This window comes from Dromiciops gliroides, chromosome 2 (assembly GCF_019393635.1).
Source record: "Dromiciops gliroides isolate mDroGli1 chromosome 2, mDroGli1.pri, whole genome shotgun sequence".
Taxonomy (NCBI): Eukaryota; Metazoa; Chordata; class Mammalia; order Microbiotheria; family Microbiotheriidae; genus Dromiciops; species Dromiciops gliroides.
In genome coordinates this window covers 309497500-309514369 of record NC_057862.1, presented here as the reverse complement: position 1 = coordinate 309514369, position 16870 = coordinate 309497500, and the positions used below count along the sequence as shown (strand labels likewise).

General features: G+C 43.3%; 2 protein-coding genes across 3 annotated transcripts; both read right to left on the bottom strand.

Moving 5' to 3' along the window:
- Positions 1–851: 851 nt before the first annotated feature.
- On the bottom strand, positions 852–7583 carry ZMAT2 (zinc finger matrin-type 2). Its single transcript, XM_043986696.1, has 6 exons — positions 7444–7583; positions 6656–6749; positions 4220–4343; positions 3486–3559; positions 2699–2844; positions 852–1814 (listed from the first exon to the last, which is right to left on the bottom strand). The coding sequence occupies exons 1-6, from the start codon at positions 7459–7461 to the stop codon at positions 1671–1673; spliced, it is 600 nt and encodes a 199-aa protein (XP_043842631.1). The 5' UTR covers positions 7462–7583; the 3' UTR covers positions 852–1670.
- Positions 7584–7654: 71 nt separating this feature from the next.
- Positions 7655–16783, bottom strand: LOC122742446 (histidine--tRNA ligase, mitochondrial-like). Of its 2 annotated transcripts, XM_043986691.1 has the most exons (13): positions 16411–16783; positions 14008–14082; positions 13460–13579; positions 13252–13347; positions 12714–12839; positions 12492–12599; positions 12148–12246; positions 11399–11492; positions 10731–10858; positions 10395–10637; positions 10133–10246; positions 9807–9953; positions 7655–9391 (listed from the first exon to the last, which is right to left on the bottom strand). In XM_043986691.1, the coding sequence occupies exons 1-13, from the start codon at positions 16552–16554 to the stop codon at positions 9332–9334; spliced, it is 1554 nt and encodes a 517-aa protein (XP_043842626.1). In that variant the 5' UTR covers positions 16555–16783; the 3' UTR covers positions 7655–9331. The 2 variants fall into 2 exon arrangements, with proteins under 2 accessions (XP_043842626.1, XP_043842627.1); XM_043986692.1 differs by lacking the exon at positions 9807–9953 and having other exon boundaries at positions 16411–16780.
- Positions 16784–16870: the final 87 nt, after the last annotated feature.

Here is a 16870-nt window from a genome sequence, read left to right as displayed (position 1 = left end):
AAGCTCCACTGGTATCCTGCCTAAGGGTGCCAGCCTGACTTATGAAACAGATACCAGGGCTGGAATGTTTACACAACTAGATCACATTCTCCACACAGGCAGTGGGGGAGTAGAGGGGGTTTGAGAGGAGAAGGAAGTGCTGGTGGAAAACCTCTCCCATAGCTCCTCTTGGGAATCAACCTTCCACTGACTCACCAGATAACCTTCTTTACACTCAAAACCTTTCCCAGAAGGAACTAGCCCCTTGACGTCTCAGAGAATCCAAGGTCTTTCCACATCCATCACCCCCCCCCCAAAAAAAAATGTTTTTAAAAGTTTATCAGCACTTTTTCTTGCTGCTCACCCAGGGATCAGAACTGCTAATAGTTCTGCCAGTTGGAGCTGGTAATAATTAGACCCTACAGCCAGTATTGAGCTCTGTTATGCTAAAAGTCAGGTGCATAGTGACTCTATTAGGGTCATATAGAAGTCGAAGAACAGACCAGTGCTAAGAGTGAAGGCAGAGGGGCAGCTAGGTGGCAGAGTGGATAAAGCACCGGCCCTGGATTCAGGAGTACCTGAGTTGAAATCCGGCCTCAGACACTCGACACTTACTAGCTGTGTGACCCTGGGCAAGTCACTTAACCCCCATTGCCTCACTTAAAAAAAAACAACAACAAAAGAGTAAAGGCAAAAAGTTGAATTTGTGAGGGGGAAAAAACCCAGGCTGTAGAGACTCATAGAGAAAGGCGAACAGGAATCAAAGGAAGGGAAATTTTAAGGTGGGCTCTGTGCAAAAAGCATCAGTGTGAAAAAGAACAAAGAGCACAAAAGAAAGAAGATGGTATATCCAATACCAATATGAGAAATTGTTCCAGCCAACATCCTTTTTTTCCTTTAATTCTATATGTTAGTTTGTCCCTGGGCACACACAAAATCCCATACTGGGGCTTTTTGCATCAGTTAAGACTCACATTAGAGCCTAAATACAAGGAAGACAAAAACAGAGTAATTCTCATTTAAAAGATACAAATTAAAAAGCTAAAACAGCCCAGGACTAAACAAAAAAGGTCAAATAACTCACCAGAAACAAACCACACCAAACACTCATCCATTTAATTCCCCATTACATGCTCTAAAAGAAGTCACAGGAGGCACCTGCAGCCCAAGACGAAGGGAAGGAGAGCAGCTGTGGCCTCCTGGCTCAGGCCCCAGTCCTCTACAGGAATTCTTCATGCACACACACATACATACAAGTACCTGGCAGAACACTATATGTGCACACACATGGCCACAGTACATCAGGAATAAACAGCCAGAACACTGGAGGAGGAAGGTGAGGTAGGGTAGAGAAGGCAAGGGTTTGAAGAGAACAAAAGCAGACGTTGTGGGAGGGAGAAGGGAAGAGAGAAGGATGGATGCAGGAAGAGCTTCGGGGAAGCAGCTGACGAGTGGGAGGTTTCTTTTTTATTAGGAAGTTAGCACAGATGAACTGCAGCTCCATCAAATATGAAAATTAGAGGGCTGGAACCCAACTTCTCCAGATCCTGGCCGCACTCTGGCTGTTAAGGGAGAGAAACAAATTCCTTTCTTCCCTCCACATGTCAGGTCTTTGAAGAATTTCCCCAAATGCCTTGGATATTAGTGATCCCACAGAGTCAGGCTTGGGAATAAGACAAGTTCAGAGGGAATCAGTAGCTCTTTTTGGTGGAGCCAAAGCCAGAGAAGCCCATAACAGCTGCCATCTCATCATCCTCCTCAAATGTCAAGTCCTCCTCTGCCCTTCGCTTCTTCTCCTTCTGTTTCTCCTTCTTGTAGGCTTTGGCCTTCTCTTCCTGCAAAGAGCCCCAGAAGATTATTTTAGCCTTCCTAATCCACAGCAGTATCATGAAGCTCCAAATGAGAGCCCAAAGCAAACTGCAGTAATTCAGAGAGAAGGATGGCCACCACAGACACCAATCCACAAGTCTTGGACCAGAGATTCCCACCTAACTCATAACAAAGATCCAAATGACTTTCAAGATTCCCTTTTTCCTACTAGCAAGAGATTTACCATAAAAATGATAAATACCATTTTTACTTGTGACAGAGTCACAAGGGTATAAGAAAATGGAAGAGGTTGCAGTAGGGAGATGGGAGGTGGAAAACAGATGATCTCATACACAGAAAAGTTTCTTTTCTTTTATTTCAAACCCCTGTTCACTTTATTTTATTTTATTTTTTGTGGGGCAATGAGGGTTAAGTGACTTGCCCAGGGTTACACAGCTAGTAAGTATCAAATGTCTGGGGCTGGATTTGAACTCAGGTACTCCTGAATGCAGGGCTGTTGCTTTATCCACTGCACCACCTACCTGCCCTGTCTTGTTCACTTTAATATTAAAAGGGGCCACTAGACCAGAACCATTGGAAATCAGGAACCAGAAATAAATTCTTCTAGATCAGAGAAGGTTCATTGCTAAAGACTAGTGTTTCCCCTCTAGAAAGTAAGCAAGTCAGGGAGATGGTATTGGAATTGGGCTTTGCTTGTTGTAGTATGGACCTATTTATTTCATTACTCATTTCTGGGCTGTGGAAACCATAGAAAGGCAATATGGAGATAGGGAAAGGGTGTGTTCTGTAGCAGATATCCATTTTACATCATGTTGAGAGAAGTGTGCTTCCCAATGGTTCTAAAAGCCACACTTTTAGAAAGTCTAGAAAGGCTTGAATTGAACCTTACCTCCTCTCTGAGCTCTTTCATCCTCTCCTCAAAGTCATAGTCCTTTTGTTTTTCTTCCATCTTCTTCTTGTTCACTTCAAAGCGTTTCTTCACCTGATCCAGCGTAGAACGCTCCACACGCATTGACATGCCCAGATTCCGTTGATCTAAGGGGGAGAAGTATGGAGCCATTATCCTTTCTTTCAGGTCCTTACCTCCCTACTCTCCCTCACACCTCTTCTCTCCCCTACTCCTACTTCCCAACCCCCAAATTAGGACCTTAAGAGTATAGATTTAGACCTGAAAGAGACATTAGAGAACACCTAGCCAAACTCTCTCATTTATAAATGAGGAAAATGAGATCCAGAAAGATGAAGTTATTTGCCCATTGTCATTCAGCTAGTTAAGTAGCAGAGCTAGGTTTTAAACCCAAGTCTCCTGTTTCCAAATCAAATACTCTTGACACTTGCTACCTCAATAAATGCTTTCCAAGATGTCTCTCCACAACCTACATGCTTTCACGAAACAAGAGCCATTTCTGTTGAGGGCCATGCCAGGGTCCTCTTCTTGTCCCTGTATCTAGCAACCTCAAAGATGGAAGTGTCTATATTTGGGCAATGAAGGTGGGAAGATATGCTATTTGGATTGTAGAACAAAAGAGTATGATGTACCTCATGAACTCCATAAACACCTACTGATGAGGAGAAAGCAACTCCCTGTGCAAAGGCAAGAAAAGCACCTACTCTAACCCTCCAGCAAGAACTGTGGGGATACCCAAAACCCACTCCACAATTTCCTCAGTCCTTACGTTTCTTGCCATTGATGTGATCCAAGAAGTTGATGGAGTCTTTCACTACACAGTCACAGACATTGCAGTAATACCTACACAGACAGGGAAGAACACATTATTTGAGTTGCCTGAAAACATGTCATGTCCCTTACCTTACTGAAAACTTTAGGTCAATGCTTCCCAACTTTTTATTTCCTAGACATCCTGACATCACCAGGAAGAGGTGCTAAGAGAGAACCTCCCAAGTGAAATGAATAAGAAGCTACAGCTGCCACCTATGGCCAGTTCTGATAAAAATCTTAGCAAGCCTCAGAGAAGTAAGGCAACAGGTCTGGAGTCTGCCACTTAAATCTTTAAGAACTGTTGGTCAATCCTTATCTCCTCCTTTACACTGTAGGCATGGACTAAGGGGTCCTTGTCAATATGACAAATCTCCATGCCTGGGTTGCCAGGAGGCCTGAATCCCCCAAGCTCTAAGGATTCAGTATCAATCATGACCCCTAGGGTCCCACCATTCCCCAGCTGCTTCCCTTATTAATAGCACATTTCCAGTGCTTTCACAACAAAAAAACCAAAAAACCTATTCCAACAATCTTCAAATTATTTGACTGTCAATCAATCCCTAAGAGTGTATCAATAAGTTAAAGTTTATTATAGAAAACTCCCCAGAGCCTACTGAAGTTGTCCTATTGGCTGTTACTACTGACTACTCATAAGTCGTGCCCTTTGTGGTAAAATAAGAGGCTACTCACCCTCCCATTTCAGACTGTGGAGTGGTCTTGGTGATAACAATGGTCTTCCCCAGCTTGGACTCCAAGTCAACCTTGTAGTCTCTGTGTCGCAAGAGCTCCCGCTTGACAGGTTGCACAGGTTTTCCTGAAAGAAAGGTGGATATGGTCAGTGATGTGGTCCCTAGCTGGAGAAGGGATTGCTAGAAATCATAGTTCCTTTCAATGCAAGTATTCTTCTGCTGGAGTGAAGGCAAAAGCTGGTATCTTGGTACATTCAGCAATTTTATTTCATTCCCCTCATTCTCCAGACTCAGATGCTGCAACAATACACTATTCTAGATGTCTTAAGATCCACAAAATCCTCAAAGGTCTAAGCATAGACTTTAGGGAGTCTATGAGCTTAGAATGGGGGGCAGGGGGAATAATTTTTTTCACTAACCTCTAGGTGAAACAGCATTTCAATTACATAAACAAAAACTACAAAATTGAGCTGTTCATAGCTTCATCAAACTAAAGGGTACATGACACAAAAAAAGGTTAAGAAGCCCTGCTCTACACACAAAAGACTCTTCAAAGATGGTGACTAATTGATCAACTTCCAGCTCCCTATGACAGTATTTCGTTGTTGTTGTTTTTTTTTTTCAGTAAGGCAATTGGGGTTAAGTGACTTGCCCAGGGTCACACAGCTAGTAAGTGTTAAGTGTCTGAGGCCGGATTTGAACTCAGGTACTCCTGAATCCAGGGCCGGTGCTCTATCCACTGCGACACCTAGCTGCCCCCACAGTATTTCCCTAGGACATAGCCTAAAGATGTAAGAATGAGTTAAAAGAAAAATAACAGCCACCTTCCTCCCCAACTTTGGCAGAGGCTCCAAAAGCAGCAGATTGTAAACAGTGTATTAAATTGAATTAGATGGTTCTGTACTTTGCCTGGGAACTAGTACTTTAAAAGTCACAGGAGGGGGCAGCTAAGTGGTGCAGTGGATAAAGCACCGGCCCTGGATTCAGTAGGACCTGAGTTCAAATCTGGCCTCAGACATGTGACACTTACTAGCTGTGTGACCCTGGGCAAGTCACTTAACCCTCATTGCCCCACCCCACCCCCAAAAAATAAGTCACAAGAGAGATTTCATCAATACTTTGAAGAAAGACATCACTGATTCAAGTCATTTAATAAGAGTATAGATCAAGCAATCAATTGATCACAAAAATTTGTTAAGCACTCACAGTATCATGTACTAGTGAAGATAAAAAGGGAAAAATGGAAAGGTCCTACCTTCAAGGAACTTACATTTTATTGGAGCTGAAAATACACCCCCACACACACACACACACACACATACATTTATATACAAAATCATTGTGGATGAAAGACACTAGCAGCTGCAAGGATCAGGGAAAGACTTCATGAAGGAAATAAAGCCTGAGCTAGCTCTTAAGGAAACTAGCAATTCTAAGAGGTGGAGGTAAGCAGGGAGTACACTCTATGCATGGGAGTTAGAAAGCCTGTACAAAGACACAAAGCCAGGCGAAAGAATATTATGTTTAAGAAAGAGTAACAAGGCCAGTTTGGCTGGATCCTAGAGTGTATGAGTATCATATACAGATAAGCTTGGAAAAGTAGGCTGACATTAAATGCCAAAGAGAAGAGTTTATATTTAATCTAATAAGTAATAGAAAGCAACCATTGTTTACTGAGCAGGGGAATGATTCATCAGACCTGTGCTTTAGGAATATTTTGACAATGATGTGTAAAATGGATTGGGGGGTTGGTGGGGGTAGGATTTGAGGTAGGGAGACCAATTAGAAGGTATTTGCAATAGTTTTGGAAAGAGGTGATGACAGTTTGATGTACAGTAGCAGCTGTCGAATAGAAAAATGGAGACAGATGTGAGAAATGCCACAGATTTATAATTGACAGACTTGGCTGATGATAGCTGCTTTATTAGTAGGAATAAAGAAGTAAAATAATGAGGTTTAGTTGTCAGGAAGTAATAGGTTAAAGGTGCATGCAAAGCGGAATGAAGGTATCCTTCACTACACTGTTGAAGTATAGAAAGGGAGAAGTGACTTGAGCAAAGAAGTGGGAGCAACAACAAGGAAATAGATCCCCCAACTCTTAAATCACTCAAAGAACCAGTACATCAAAGATTAAGATCAGATTTGGCATACAGCGCAACTCACAAGACCTATACTCACAAACTTTACTATATAGAGCCCTGTTTTTCATAGGCTAACTGAAGTTTCTGGGTTGGGACATAAACCTTATCTTAATCCAAAGATTGGTCTGTGTACGAAGCACCATCTAAACTTGTATTTCTGAGCTCTGAAATTCCCCTGCCTCAGGGCAGCAAAGAGGTGCAGACTAGAACCAAAATTTCCTAATACACTAAACTATTTCTGCAACCCAATCCTCTACATGCCCAGAGAAAGAATAAATTCAAGGGAGTTTACCCACCATCTTTTTTCTCTCTTTCTTCATTAAGTCGTTTCTCTGCAAGTTTCTCATATTCATCTTTGTCCCACTTTCGGCGGAAGTCCAGGTTTTTAGTCTGTCAAAAGAAAACATTTCTGGATTTTCTGCTGCCTTTCCCAGGGAATCCTACCAGTTTTCAGTACCCAAGCATAAACAACATAGGCCTGTCAGCTCAGACTGTGGTTCCTATCAGTCCTCCCTCCCCTTCTCCAATCAGCCTGCGTTAAAAAACATTCGATGAAGTCAGGCTCAAATGCCATCTCCTCCAAGGGATCTTCATCACTATCCACACTCTCAGAAAGCACGATTCACGAGAATCACCCAACATCGTGTTCTGTAACTAACTGAACAGGCGTCATCCTCAGCCTAGACAGTAAGCTCCACAAAAGCCACACAAGCTTATGTCAACTTTCTATAAGCTCCAGTGCTTGGCACACACTCTGCACACGGTAAATGCTTAATGAAGGCCCATCTCATTTGTCTATATGACCTAAAGGCCTTCAGGAAAGCAAAGGCAAGGACAGGCACGGTGAGGTGCCCGTGCACTGCAGCAATGAGCGGGGGCGAGCCTCCGCGCCTGAAGCCCCCTGGCCCGGGCGGCTTCGGACCCCCGGTCGCCGGATCCTCGGCAAGATTGTGCGCCGAAGAAAGCGGCTGGAGCACCAGGACTGCTGTCTCCAAGGCCAGGCTGAAGCAGAAGCTCCGCTAAAAAGAACACTCGGACCCAGATGAAACCCCCGAAACTCCTCCGTCCCCCACCAAATACCTACCCCGCTGCCAGACGCCATCTTCGCGGCGAAGTGAAGATGAAGACGGAAAACAACGTAAAGGCTCTCTGGAGCCGTAAAGCAGAGCAGTCCTCCGAAGTCTCTATTGTACTACCAGGCTAGAGCAGCACCAAAAGACTTCCGAGATAAGCACTTCCGTCTCACCCATAGGGCCAACGCACACCCTTTATAAATTGCGCACGCGCCGCACAGACGAAGGTAAGAACGTTTTATTTCCGGCAATGACTGTTGTAATGTCTTTTTACAAAATCAAAGACCAAGCCCAACTCTCGTTTTACAGACGTAGAAACAAGCTCAGAGAGGTGACTGGCTCACACAGCACTAAACAGAATCAGGATGTCCGGGAAGGAACACGGAGACTGACATTTTATTTCAGCTCGGGAAGAGAGTCCCAGAAAGGGACCGGTCCCGTCATGTTCCCGAGCCTGAAGCCACGGGGAGCGACCTCCCCCCCCCCACTCCCATGTCGTCCGATGCCAGCTAATTAACTCTTTTCCAAAGGCGGGCCTAGAGTTGGAGGGGACAGTTCTTAAGCAGGAGGTCTATGGGGTGGGAAACGGTAAATCCTAAAAGCCCGAACTAATCTTCTGAACATAAGGAACTCTGTAGTTTTAGTTATACATTCCCAACACAGGAGAAAAGGAGACATAAAGAAACAGGCTGCAAACATTCAGCATCACCAGCATATTAAGTACATGGGTCTTTTCCTCCTGTGTTGTGATGACAGAGGAGGCTAGTTTACTTCAGTGCCTACCACTGGATGCCACTCAGAACTTAGCACCTTCCCAAGAACTGAATAACTAATCACAGGATCCAGACAAAAATGTCTGAAGATGTAAAAGAAAAGCTATATTCCCAAATCAAAGATGGCTCAGATTTGTATACCCAAATCACTCCTCATACCCAGTGTAAACCAAATGCTTCTAATTATAAAGTCTATACTAATTACTTTTAACATATTATAAAATCATCTCCAAATAGCTACTCATGTGGCAAGCCACAGGATAGTAACAGCAGCTGTTCTGGCCCAGGAAAAAAATCACAATGATATGATAGTTGTCTACCTAGTATCAGTGGAGGGGGAGAAAGCATCACCTTTGCCAAGGGTTCCTTTTTGCTGTTATAGTTCAAAGGGACATGTTTCATACGTGTTACAACTGGAAGGCACCTTCGAGGTCATCTGGTTCAACCTCTTCATTTTACAGATAAGGAACTGAAGCCCCAAGAGCTAAAGTGACCCTTTCATTTCAACATGCAAAACCATGATGAAGCTAAACATTTGCTTATCCCTAGCACAAGAGAGAAGAGCTAGGAAGGAAGCTATACCTTGCCTTTTTTATCTCACTTGAGTTTGGACTCAATCAGGACATCCACTCCTCCCTCCTTCCTGTGTCCTTATAACACCCAAAGCAAGACAGTAACAGGCTATTAGGATATCTCTGGGAGAGTCGAGCTTTTTTCCTGGTTGGTTCAGACCTTAGCTGAGGGTCTGAGTTCTGATCTCAGAAAGAACTCCTTCACACTTCAGGATTCCTTCAGAGTTTAACTCCCTCAAAGACTGCTCAGAGAACAGTTTGCAGTCAGTGATAGTATAAACTTAGCACTGCCCATGTGTTGTCACTGTGACATTCTTATTATAGAAGACACTATCCCCATCTCTGCTTCCTCCCAAACACCACTGATTTAAAGCCAGAGGATTCAGGAGCCCATGTGCCATTGAAACTCCCCCACCTCCAACAAAGAGCAGTTGCAGGAAAGAGGTAGAAGGGATGTGCAGTCTACCCTAGCCCAAATCTGAAACTGGATAGGGCCTCGACAGTAGACTAGATCTTCACCACTGGAACAAGTAGCAGATGAAGAACAGGAAAGATCAGGATTTGTACATTCTCCTCTGGATTTCAGTTATGATATTTTCTCGTTTAATGTCCACCTAAAACATGAAAGTAGTCATGTGAGTTATAGAAAAATAAACTCTTCAGCAACTTCAACTGCTTGCTAGCTCTTTCACCCTATATTCTGTCAGCAACTACATATATAATTATCACAAAGGTGTTTGCATGTGCATGTCTCAAATGTTTTTGCGTAAGATCCACCTATCCAAATTAAACTAAGCTTACAGAGGGCAAGACTATGTAGTTTGAGTATTATGTTTACCTAGCTTCTAAAATCTAACCATGTATGTCATCTGTCTCTGGCCTATCTAATTTCTGAGCCCTTTGTTCCAGGCCACTTGTCTTCTCTAAGATCTCAGGTGCCCTACAATTCACTATTTCCAAAGGATTTTTTAAAGCACAGTTTTCTTGGATGGCTTAATATGGACCCTACCTCTTCAATCACCATCTTACCTCCTCCCTGCTAGCCACAGAACGAAGCTTAATGACACCATCTTTTAGCTCTTGCTCCCCAATGATGGCCACCAGGGGGATGCCTGTCTCTTCACAGTAATGCAGCTGAGTCAAGAAACTGGGGTTCTTCTTATACAGCATCTCAGCCTTGAAACAACAGATAATCCCTGGGATTTGGTATGGGATATGGCATACCCACTGACTCAGCATCCTTCTCCCTACCTTCAAAAAAAGATGACCCAAGACCTGGCCCTCCCCCACCCCCAGAAAGTTGCTCTAATGACAACCAGAAGGTTCAGAGGACACTGGCACCTGTTCTGTCTTACCTTAATGCCAGCAGCCCAGAGCTCTGCAATTAGTTTCATCCGTTCTTTAAGGAAATTCTTTTGTGCTGTAGCCACAAGGACCTGTGTCTCTGTCACCTGAATTTTCTTAGTGGCCTAGAGAAGAGAAACAGACAAAAAACACTGGCTAAAATTCCTCTTCGACAAATCAGGATCAGAAGCCCTTCACTTTCAGAAAGAAGGTTCAGACATTCAGAAAGTGAGGAAGGGACTTCCCCACTTGCTCCAAACGGGGGTCTCCTACCTCCATCTTCTGTTCCACAATGGAGAAGATCCTTTCAACCCCAATGCTGAGCCCCACACATGGCACCTTGCGGCCCTTGGGGTCAAACATGCCTACAAGCCCATCATATCGCCCTCCAGCAGCCACACTGCCCACACCAAGGGGTTCCTCCCCCTGTCGGGCTGGGGTCTGAAGAAGCACTGCTTCATAGATCACTCCTGTATAGTAGTCCAGTCCTCGGGCCAGGCTCAGGTCAAAGGAGATCTGTGGGGATAATGGAGCCATGGTCAGTCCCAGAGGAGAGACACATCCTGGGATCCTCTGCAATCTGCTGGGGCCTGCCCTTCCCTTACTCACCTTCTCTGTAATACCAAATAAGGTCAGATACTCAAATAGCAGTTTCAGGTCCCCCAATCCCTCAAGGGCCTGCTTGTTCTGTGAGAGTTTGGGATCCTGCAGTAGCTGCTCCACTAGGGACACTCCACCTGGCAAAGTCAAACATGAAAGTCAGATAGACAGGGGAAATAGATCTTTGGAATTCATCCAAACAAGTCTATGCAACCAAAAAACTATGAATAAAAACACTAAATATATCGAGCATTCAAATTGCTTTACATATTTCATTAAATCTTCACATCAACCCTATGAGGTAACTGGTACAAAGATTATGAACTCCATTGCATAGAAAAAGAGAGACTCAGAGAGGTTAAGTCACAAAGCAAGTACGTATCAAAGGCAAAATTCTAACCAAGGCCTTTAATGACTTCAAGTTCAGTGTCCTTTTTATTCTGCCTCACTATCTTTCCAAAAAAATTCACACCACGATGCTTGAGAGAAGGACCACTACCACAGTTATTCCCCTGCTTCTGCTTTCTAATCCTTCTAAAATAGAAAGGATAGGAAAAGGCTGAAATAAGTTTTATCCCGGGGAACCTGTCCCTCTAGAAAAATGGGCTCAGTGTTAGATATGCAACAGATACAGACTCTAGTCCCCTCTTATATGTAGATTCAAACCTGCTTCTTACCATGCTGCTGGATGTAACTCCCGATGCAATCTGCCACTTCAGGGGCCAGGCCTATCTTTGCTACCATCTCTTGTCTCACATCCTCCCAACTCATCTACAGATGGAGAAATATTAGCTCATATCCAAGACCCTACTTTCTTTCATAACAAGAGGTATTATAATTCAATCAACTTATTGCATATGAATGCCTACCATGTGCCTAAATTCTATAATAGATGAGTTAGGATAAAATGCTGGATAGAGTGAAAAACTGGAGTTCAGGAAAGAAGTGGGGGCAGCTAGGTGGCATAGTAGACAAAGCACCGGCCCTGGATTCAGGAGGATCTGAGTTCAAATCCGGCCTTAGACACTTGACACTTACTAGCTGTGTGACCCTGGGCAAGTCACTGCCCCCCCCAAAAGAAGTTAGAATTTTGTCTCCAACAATTACCAGCTATGTGACCCAAAGTAAGTCACTTAAACTGCTTGTTCCCTAATTTGTAAAGTACAGATAATAATCATCTTAATGGCACTTTGTAAACCTTACATTTCTATATTAACATGACCTGTTATTAGGTAAAGAAGTAGACTCCTAAGTCCCCACTGAAAGATTGAAATCAGGTCATAGTTTAGACTTTCCCTGTACCTCTTACCCTAAGATAGCTTACTTTACACACTGTCCCCTTATGTTTCTGAAATAAAATGGCCTGGAAGGAAGTAAGCTGCAAAAACTTAGACGAGAGAAAAATGAAAAGATCTTCCTCTGTTACCTTGCCCAGTTTATCCACTGAAGCACAGATAAATCGGAATTTGTTATCAGGGACACCACAGACAGCAAATATCCCATCCAGAATTCGCCTGTCATTCACCTGTGAATTCCATATGTACCAGATATTCCATCAATACCCATTCCCAAAATAAATCTCCAGTCCCCTTTCCCAATGATTCCCTCTAGTAAAAGGAAGAGAAGGGAAGTCTTGCAATCAAACTATACAGAAACAGCTGCTAAAGCCAAGGAATAAGGTTGGGACCAGCATGGAGGTTAAGAAAGACCTGAAGGAAATAATCTTAGGTCATGCACACACCCTTCTCCCTCTTTTGTCTCCACATTCACCTTAATTAAGAAGTCCCCCAACTGCAATGCATTGAGGATTTCATACATGATATTTAAACACTCTGCATCAGGAATCATGGGATCAAATTGACCTGCAATGTCAAAATCCTGTAGCAAAAAAGAAAACAGTGAAAATCTGAAAATCCTCTAATTAGATCTGTGTTGCCAGGGGATGCTGCTCAGAGAATCCCCTCCCCACTGCCCACTGCCCCAGCCACTCACACATTGGCAGAACTCTCGGTATCGACCTTGGGTTATGGAGGGACTCTCCCGTCGCCACACCTTCCCAATGTGATAGCGCTTCATCTTCTTTATCTTATTCATGGCCAGGTAACGAGCAAATGGGACCTCACAAATTATTAAGGAAGAAGCACTCTTCCTTCCAGAGCTGGCATCCAACTACATCTATACATATCAGACACTAGGGAAACTCACACCTCTAGCAATAGATTCCAATATCATCTTGTCAAACTGAAAACTCAAACAGGGAAGAGTAAACAAGAACCTAAGTGGCCTAAGACCCCTAGGATCCTTCCTTCCTATTCACCCCAAACCTTACTTTTGCCAAATTATTTAAGTTTGAAAGCCTGATCTTCACCACTACCTTCAGCCCTTATTTTGACTGTGGGAATGCCTCCTTGGGTCATCTAACATAAAACAGACACTAGAGCTCCAGATATGACGATGGCATTCACAATTTGTTTCCCTGACTTGAGAAAGGACAGTCCACAATAAAGTGAAAGAATTCTGAGAAGGATACTGTGAGGTCGTATCGAAGAGCCAGTAGTTCCCCACCCTGATCCTTCAGGTCATAGATGAGTTTGGAGTCCTCTCCATACTTCTCTGTTAGGACTTCCTGGACAAGCACAAGGCTACAGCTTTAAAAAAATGGTTTGGGATACAAGGAGGCTAAGAAGGGAAGAAATTCAATATTGCTCCATCCTGCCCCCCCCCCCCCTTTCTGTCACCTTAAGTTCAAAAGCTGGAGTGTCCAGTCCTTTCGCACCATGGCGCTTGAAGCAGCTGATGACAGCATTAAGGATTTTCTCTCGAATAGCCATCTGTTGAGGGCTAAGATCTCTGGTACCCTATGAGCCAAAATCAACCAGAATAAAGGGAAATAGGGGGAAGACTTCATTTAAAGGCAAACTGTAGAGGGCTTAGGAAATATCGAACATTGGAAAGGCTTTATGACAATGGTTTCCACTTGTAAAGCACTTTTAAGGTTTTCATGCACTTTACATACTATTTTCACAACAACTCTAAGAGTGAGGTACTGTTATTATCCCCATTTTACAAATGAAGACACTAAGAAGTGAAACACCCTGACCAGGGTCATATAGTTAGTAAAGGTCTGATGTAGGATTTGAGCCCAGCTCTTTCTGACTCCAAGTCAATTCTGTATGATACAAACTCTAAATCACTGTAAGGTCCCAACTCAGGTAGGGGCAGATTGCTCTTCCAAAGCACCGGCTATTGGAAAAGGAGACAAAAAAGGATGAGAGAAGGGAATTACCTTGGGAGTCTTGATGACAAAATTGGACTTCTCTTTATCTGATTCCAGCTGAGTCTTCAACCTGGCCTCTGCAAACTGGAAGAAAATGATGATGGCACTCTAAGGAATAGCCGTGAATGAATCTCTGATCCCCTGAATTTCCAGTCATCTAATTACAAGGAGAAAAGCTTTGCAGGCTCTTCACTTGTGGCTGAATTGTGTCCAAAACAAATTCTGAATGAAGTCAGATCTTTTCCCAAGGGGCTTGCATTGTATTGAGAGATCCTTCCCACCATGCAGTGTGATTTACTTTCATTCTGCTTCCCTCCATCTCTTGGAAGGTCAAACACCAGTTGTACTTTTTAGTAAGTCAAACTCAGCTGGTCAATCCTACTCAAGACTTTTTGCTAACTATACCCAGGGAAACTAAAATCCAGAAACAAACAAGAATTTACAAATAGAATAAGCCTATGGCAAGACCAGGAACTTTTAAAAAGTCTTTACCTCTAATTTCAAAAAATAATACTAATAATGATAGACCAGCAGGGTGACTCCCTTACAAAAGGGCTAAACCATGGCCCTTTGGACCTAGTTGGGTTCTGACAGAAAGATGCTTTAGAATAAAGATACAAAAAGAATCATGTATTAAATTTTTATTTGTTAGCATTTAATTAACTCCTCCACTGAGATAGCTGGTGGTCCAGTGGCTTAAAGTAAGGAAGACTAGAGTTCAAAACTGGCCTCAGACTCTTACTAGTTGAGTAGCACCCTAGGAAAGGCACAACCTGTTTGCCTCAGTTTCCTTAAATGTAAAATAGCAATAATAGTGCCTAACTCTCAGGGATGCTGTGGGAATCAAATGAAATATTTGTTTAAAAGTGCTTAGCACAATGCCTGGCACATGGTAGGTACTATATAAATGCTTATTCTCTTCCCCACAATGAAAAGCCTAAAAGATTTGGAACTAAAAGGGACCTTAAAGATCATCTAACTCAATCCCCTTATTTAAAAAAACAAAAAACAAAAACAGGTAAGGAAACTGTCACCCAAGGTGATACAGAGAATTAGTGATAGTTTAGATTTAAACTCAGGTCCTCTGAGTCAAAATCCAACACATTTCACTATGTCCCCATACTAAATTGTAAACTCTTCAGGGGAAGGGATTTTATCATTTTGGGGCAGTATGTGTGAAAAAAGCTTAATTGAATAGAAAAATACTAGTTTAGCAGGCTATACAATAAGACTTCTCAGAAACCTGAGAAAACAGAGTTGTACTTCAAGATAGGTCCTGTATTGCTACTTAATAACTGGGATAATAATTTAATTTATTGGGGCAGCTATTTATTCATTTCTAACAATGACTACAGTAATAACTCACTTTCATATAATACTTTAATGTTTTCAATGTGTTTTCCTCACATCTGTGAGGTAAGCAGTACGCAAGTATTATCCTTTTTTTTTTTTAATGAGGAAACCGAAATATAAAGAGGTTAATGTTTCTAAATCACAGGACTACAAAACCTCCAAAAAAGACGTTATCACCTGCTTTACCCTGGCACCATAAGGACCACAGGACCTTTCCATCTGATTTGCAATTAAAACCTTTTCTGTGTGTGGTTTCCCCTACTAGCATGTGAGCTATTTGAGAACAGTGACTGGATAGCTTTTCTATTTGTATTCTCAGTGCTTAGCACTGTACTTTGAGCTTAGTCTGCACTTAATGAATGTTTTCATTCATTCATTCTGTGCTAGAAAGGGCCTCAGAAGCCAATTTACTCAACTTGTACTTAAACAGGGATCCATTCTAGAATATAATAAACAAGTAGCCATCTTGTAGATGATTAAATTGACAGTCTCGAGGTATGATGTGTTTGAACAAAACGTATTAAATAAGTAAATGAATAAATTAAAATCGTAGACTGTGGGGCTCCAGCCACAAACACTAGAGGGCGAAGCACGGTGGTCCATTTGCTCAGAACCTGAAGGCAGGTCTGTCAAGACCAAGCAACCAGCCATTTAGAGGTCAAATTGCAAAATCATGAAAATGTTGGAACTAGAAAGGGCTCATTTAGTTTGACCCTTCGTTTTACCGATGAGAAAACTAAAGTCTTTAAAATAAATCAAGCATTTTTTTAACCTACTCATATTATCGTAGGATATAAACTCAAATGTTGGATTCCTTGCTCTGAACGAGTTTAATTCATTCACACAGTGGTAAACTGGAGGAGAGCAGTTAGAAAACTCAGTCCAACTCAGCAAACGCTAAGAGCCTACCAGGGACTGGGTATCAAAAAGACCATAAAGGTTCAGCCCTCAACGGGCTTACAACCTTAAGAGGGAAGATAATCCCTGATAAAGTAAACTATGAGAGAAGCCAAGAAGCGCCTAGGAAAACGCTGAGAAACGTGAAAAGGCAGAACATACCTCCCGCGCTCTAGGCTGCACCAGGCTTCCTTGCACCCGGCGGAAAAGCAGCGTGGCCCCGGAGCAAGGGGCGCGGACAGGTCGTAGGAGCTGAAGGGCCAGCGCGACCCAGGCCTCCCGAGACCAGGGTCCGAGGCGCTGCATGACGGGGGTTGGGGGCTTCTCTTCCTGCGCCTCTGGGGTTCGTGCAACCCTGCAGAAAGCAGTACACCGAGAAACGGGGTGGGGGAGGTGAGGCAGAGGGAGCGCCTGGGCAGGTTCGAGGGAGTTAGGAAGGGCTGGTCACCAGGTTAAGGAGGGGGAAACTGAGGCAAAGAGTGCAGGGGAAAAGTGGAGTGACGCTCCCATGTATAAACCCCGCCGACGGGCAGGCTGCCAGAGGGGAGTGTCCCGTATGGTCCGCACTAGGTTGCTGCGACTTCTAGATTTCCGCTCTTCCGCTTTAGGCGCGCGCCGACCG